Genomic DNA, 6,582 nt, shown 5'->3' with positions numbered 1-6,582 from the left:
CAGATCTTATATTGACTTCATGAACAGAAAGAAAATAGATGGGTTGACGGACCGACAAGTGCAGACACACATGAAGATGCATTGATATCAGACTTAGAAAAAGGATGAGCAGTAAAGCAAACAAGGTATTGAGCAATGGGGAAGACGGGAAGCATGTAATAAGAGTAAGAAAGATGGAACAAAATATTTTTTTCGAAGTAGATAGTTATAGAGCCTGGTAGATAGACAAATATGTAGGTAAATACAGATTGGTAGTTTTATAGAGAGTGATGTTTCCAGGCAGACAGATAGACAGAGATTAAGAGGACAGATATATAGAAAGAGAGATTTATCGAAAGAGAACTAAAACAAGCACATCTGAATGCCAGGATACAAATTCAGTGAAAATGCACGAGTATGCATTCGGGGATCCAGCATGACACGGCGGCATCTCAAGGTCAGCGGGGCGACGAGCCAAAAATCGAGGTGCATCTCCCTCCTACCGACGAACGGTCTGGCGGTCGCGCATCGTCTGGAGAGCGGAAGTTGAAGCTCTCCGTCCCGAAGATCGCGAGCAACGCCTCTCCGGTCACCGCCGGCGTGTCGGAAGGGCGTGCGCTCATTCCCGGAGGCACACTTCGCTGGCGGGTGATCGCTCCATGCTCTAAAAGACACGTGGTTTTTGGGGATCGGGTTATTGGATGGCGGGCGTGAGGGCGGGAAGGGGGCAGAATGGGAGGGGAAGTGTGAGGACGAAGGAGGTAGGGGAACGAGAGTGGGGAGAGGGGTATGGGAAACAATGGTAAAATGAGAGGGATTTAGGGAGGGCGAAGAAGATATGTGAACAAGAGGGTATAGAATAGTATGGGAGAAATTGGGTAAAATGAGAGGGAAAGAGGGAGGATGAAGAAGATACTGGGAATGAGAGAGTATATAAAGTTATAGGAGATAGGGGTAAAATGCGAGGGAGGACGAAGGAGGTATGGGAACAAGAGGGGGAAGAGAGGTGTAAGAGGAGGGGAAATGTGTGAGGGAAACAGGGGTGTGTGAGAGAGAGTAGGAGAAGAGAGAGGAAAGGAAGGGAGAAAGAGATATGGGAAAAATAGACTAAAAGAAAAGGAGGGACGAACAGAATTAGAATGGGAGATGGACATTTATGGGAGAGGAAAGGGAAAATATTGACACTAGAGAGGGTAATAGGGAGAACAAAATAGGGTTTCTGTGTTGTAAGTGGGAGATAGAACAGGAATATGAAAGATGGCACATAAGGAAGGAATGATTAGAATATAAAAATAATTGATTTATGAGGATGGTAGGTGCTGGGTCATTAAGGAAGGATAATGATAGAAAGCTTCTCTGATGTAAGAAACAATGTTGGAAGAAAAAGACCATTAAAGATAATTACAGGAAGACTGACAGAATTGGCTCAGGTATGTTTATCATTTGAAAGTATCTATTTGCCTCGAGGAATATCAGGAAAAAGAATATCCCTTATCCGACAATGTAGTTTTTAAGGATAATTCTGCTGAAGAAAATTCTACTTTTGGCTTTTGTTTTACCTTACCTTATTTTCAGAGTTTTCAGTGATACCCTACTATGTGAACATGTTAGAGGGTTTTATCTTATATGATATTATAGTGAAGCTATCTTGGTCAGTGTAATGCAGGAGTTAATTTGCATCCTTGTGACCTTGTGGTGTATTTGCATATACTTCCTACTCCTTTTTCTTTAACATGAATTCTGACTCATGATATGGAAATCTGAACATTTAGTTCTTACAATATAACACGGATTGTAATCAGATTTAGCGGATTTAACAAATAATGTTGTAATCAGATGTATGTAGTCTTATCTTTATACATAGGTTTTCCTTCTATATAGTTTTATGAGACATATGGCAGGTACCTTTTACAACAAAGGAGAGTTCAAGGATTATAGTGTGCCAAGTGGATTAGATAAAACTTGGTAAAGAAGCTGAGACACATTTGAAAAACTCCACAGGTTAGCTTTATGGGTAGCTTAAAAAATGGTTCATTATGAATCTGTTTAAGGTCCTTTGTAAAAAAAAAAAAAAAAAAAAAAAAAACTGTTCATACAGAAAATGGACAAGCCTTTTGTTAGATATCAATTGCTATTGTAAGGAAATTATATAGTAATGCTTAGAAGTAATAAACTTATACATATTACGTGCTAACATTCTGTACGTGTTTGTAATTTTATGTTTTGATGTTTTCAGAGCTATTCCATCACATGGGAACACAGCTTCATTAAAACTTACAGTATTTCATCGCAATGCCCTTGGGCTTGATGAATTTTTGGGACAGATTGAGCTTCCCCTTAGTGAGTTTGATGTGTATGAAAGACCCAGGAATAGGTAAGGCTTTAAAATTTGATACCAAGATTTGATTACTCAATATAGCTTATCTTTATTCATTATTTTATAAAAACAACAACAACAGTATAATGGTATTAATTGACCAACTGGATAAAACGCAACTCCATGTTATATGAGATCACAGCACCACACTATATAAATTTAGAAATGATTTTCTAATTTTTTTCATACTAGATGGCATCGATTGAAAGGAAAACCAGAGAAAGACCGCAAAAAGGGAGAAAAAGAAAGGGGAGACCTCGAAGTTAGGGTTGCGTTCACAGTAAAATCTGGATCACTTCTGGATGTATCCAACAAAACAAGTAAAAATAAATCCATAACATCTTTAAAGAACCTAGGTAAGTACTAAGTCCATGTGTTTGTCATTCATGTAGTGCATGTGTGATGATGTGTTGATGTTAATTAATATGTAATTAGAAGAATTACTAATTTGATATTGCTCATTTTTACAGGGAGTATCATGTTCTTCAAATTGTTTTACAACAGTAGTGGTCCCTAATGTGTCTTTTTTTTTATTCCAGGTGGTAGCTTAATGAGTTTAGGCAGCAAAGAAAAAGCAAGCTTAAAGAATTTTGCCAAGTCAGTCAGTAAGTTTAAATTGCAATCTTTGCATTATACATTTCATTTTATAGTACACATAGTGAAAAGATACATGTAGAAAAGTATTGGATTGTTTACCTTTGCTAAATGGTTAGATATTCTTTGAGCATTTTGTATTTTGGAAGTATTCTTGCACAGATACTGAATGTCTATGGGATATCATCATTACAGGTCATAAAATAGACAAGGTTGCACACAAGCCAGGCAAAAAGAAGAGTCGTAAAGAGAGTCGAGACAGCCAAGGCTTCCCTCAGGAGTTAATGCAGTCGCGGCAGCATGCAGGAGAAGCAGATCCAGGTGTTATATCTGATAGTGATGATGAAGGATTTGGGGTATGTAGTTCATGCTGAGGGTATAATTGTACAATAGAAGTCAAGGGAAGAACTATCTGATATTTGCAGGAAGAAAGTGTACAGTAACATACTACTAGAATTTATAAGTGGCTTTGTTCCTTGTTAAAAAGATACAAGAAAATATATCATACTATAGTATATGTATTCATCGCAGAGCTTATGAGTTTGTCTGTTTTGTGTTTTTGTTTTAGTGTGTTTTTCATGTGCATTGCATTTTGTGTGGATAAAACGTTTGCTACGTGTAAATTCAGTCACTTGTAATTTAATGATGACTGATTTGCCAGCATAATAGATAAAACTGAAAGCATCAAGAAAAGATTTGTAAATAATTTTGATGTAAAAGGGATATAAAAGAGAGGAAGACTGCACCAACCTATTTGTTTCTGCCATTATCATCTATTTCTAGAACTAGCTCCCATGACTCTGGAAGGTTATTTATGATTCCATTATTTGGAATTTTCCTTGCAGTTTGATGAAGAAGTTACAGTTAACACTCGCTCCAGTAGCCCTTACAGCACCATATCCAGAGGTTCTTCTCTCCTTCAGGAGTCTCATGGTAGGTATTGTAGTGTATGATAACATAATGATTTTTAATGATGTTAATTATTTTTCAAAAACATTATAACAAATTATTACTGGTTTTAGATAATGTAAAAAATGTCACGTACTGCAACATGAATTAACTAGATCATTGCCATTTATTATATAACGAGGAAAGATCATCCTGCCATGTACTGACCCATAGTTTTGCATGTATTTTCTGTTTGAAAACATATTTTCCCATATGTAGATTTCCCCTGTAAACAGCGAACATTAGGGCCTCTAGAATGTCTACAGGTTGCTTGTGACTAAATCCCTAATATCAAGACATTGTATTCTATACCATTATATGTGTGATACTTCTCCTCTTTAAAGCAGTCCTTGTCTTGCAGAAGATGAAGCCCTGCGCCATAACAGCCACAACCTGTCCATCCCAGAAACAAGGCCACCTCCAAAACCAGCTCGTCTTGGAGGTAAGTCCCTCTTTACTTCTTTCTTGATATCTGTCATTCTTTTTCCAGGAATATTTATTCATGTGCTCAGATTTTTTTTTTCTTTTAAGGATGAGAGATAGAAATAAAGTAATTTAGATTTATGGTGCATTGTTAATAGAATGACATTGGATGGTTATAATTTCAGCCGTGAACCCTTCAAGAGCAATTTTTCATTTAAAATGAATTGGCAATTGTATTTTTCATGTTCTGTTTAGTTTCTGGTGAAGAAATTTCTTATTTTTGTATAGATGCGTTTGTTTATTTGTGCTGTGTGTATTATTTATGCTTATGTAAATCTAACATGTACTGTCTTAAGCTTTAAACCATAAGTGACAAATATTATAAGTAGCGCCATGTTCATATGTCTCAATAATGTACCATAGAGAGATATATATGTGACCTGTCTCTTTAGTACTACTCCCGTAAAGCTTATTTGTGGCTGCTCTTTTGTTTAGATGATGGTTCCTGTATTCCAGTATTATGGTTTTAGTCATGCTATCTCACTGGCATAATAAACATAGAAATGTGAATGCTGATTGTTCATGTTGTCTTGGTAACTTGAAATTCTCGTTTCCATTCTTGTTAAGATGTCCTGTGACAAACAGTAAACTAACTGAACACAACTTCATATATTTGTTAATATAATTTTGTGGGCAGCTAAGTAACACATTAAGGGTGGCTAAATAACAGGGCAAACCACTTTTAACTGAACTGTAAATACTGCTTGTATATATAGCATATATATCATCATATCATCATATTGCAAGTTCCTTAACAGAAAAGTAAGTGAATCAAGGTAAAGAAAGCCTTGCGGGGGTCTGTTTTGTCTTGTGATATTGAGAGATGAAAATTCTTAAATGAATATAGTTAACCTTTGTAACACTCCTATATTTATACTTTCTAGGACACATTAATCATATATAATTATGTTAACAATATTTCTGCTGGTACTAGAGCATATTAACCCATTGGTGCTGGACACATACTGTCCTCTGTAGTTTTGTTTTGTAATTTATGTTTACACATATGAGGCTTAAGATGCACTTAATCACCATGATTCAATTATTAGGTCTATTTGAATTTCCAAGGAAAGATATTTCATTTCTGGGTAGTACTACTATTATTATTATTGTTAGTTTTTGTTATTATTATTATTATTATTATTATTATTATTATTATTATTATTATTATTATTATTATTATTATTATTATTATTGTTATTGTTATTGTTATTGTTATTGTAATTGTTATTGTTATTGTTAATAATCTTATTATTTTTTTTTTATTATTATTTTTATTATTATTATTATCATCATTATCATTGCTATTGTTATTAGTATTGTTGTTGTTGTTATAAGTATAATGATTGTTGTTAAAACTATTGGCATTATTATTATAAAGCTTTAACAATACTAGTAATGACCTTGACTAAGCACAGTGTGTAAATGAAGTCTATAAACTAAAGTCAGAGTAGACTGTTAATCCATCTAATAGGTTGATTATGTTTAAGTGGATATTAGTTTTCATATCTAGAAGAGTGAGATCTTAGTGCAGAGACCATTAAGGCAGTGGTTCAACTGCCCATGTATATGTCTGAGACCTGACTCAAATCTGGGATTAAAATTGGTCAGTTTTTGGAGCAAGGTGAGCTAGACCCAGAGCATTCTTTCCCAAACCCTTCTATTTTTTTGCAGGCATTGATGATCTTTAGTTTATTATCATTTCAGTATTTTCTTAACCCAATGACTGTGGATTTATGTACTGTCCCCTGTTGCTTTTTGTGAATTTTGTTACATACAGATGGCTCCTCATACACTCAGCTGCCAGGGAGTCTATCAGAAGGCCTTAGGGATTGTGCCTGATTTCCTTATTTTTTGAATTAGCAGGGAAATGTGTTTTTCTTTCTAATATCAATACTGTTTTTATTGTTATTGATATTATGATTATTAGATTGTTATTAAAATATTGATTCCATTAAAGACAATCAAATGATACAAAAGCAACTTTCAAAAAATCAAGGAAAATGGCAAACAGGTGAGGAAGGTAGGACTAATAACTGATTAAGCACTTTTAGAGCCATTTATATGTAAAGACAATAAATGAACTTGCATTACTGTAGGCATGACATGTATTATTGCTGTCTGGGCAGAGTGGGTTAAGTATTATAATAAAGATCCAATACCATTAAAAATGTATTGAAGCCAGTCTAGATACACCAAAT

The 6,582-nt window shown here is 34.9% G+C and overlaps 1 protein-coding gene across 1 annotated transcript; it reads left to right on the top strand.

The window, feature by feature from the left end:
* Positions 1-2,215: 2,215 nt before the first annotated feature.
* On the top strand, positions 2,216-4,340 carry LOC138862398 (rab11 family-interacting protein 1-like; the record flags this gene model as incomplete). Its single annotated transcript, XM_070124342.1, is given in 6 exon segments — positions 2,216-2,353; positions 2,549-2,712; positions 2,896-2,961; positions 3,146-3,306; positions 3,796-3,883; positions 4,260-4,340. Coding segments are annotated over 6 exon segments (698 nt in total), but the record flags the coding sequence as incomplete, so codon positions are not given.
* Positions 4,341-6,582: the final 2,242 nt, after the last annotated feature.

Source organism: Penaeus vannamei, chromosome 8 (assembly GCF_042767895.1).
Source record: "Penaeus vannamei isolate JL-2024 chromosome 8, ASM4276789v1, whole genome shotgun sequence".
NCBI classification, from domain to species: domain Eukaryota; kingdom Metazoa; phylum Arthropoda; class Malacostraca; order Decapoda; family Penaeidae; genus Penaeus; species Penaeus vannamei.
This window is presented reverse-complemented; position numbering and strand designations above follow the sequence as displayed.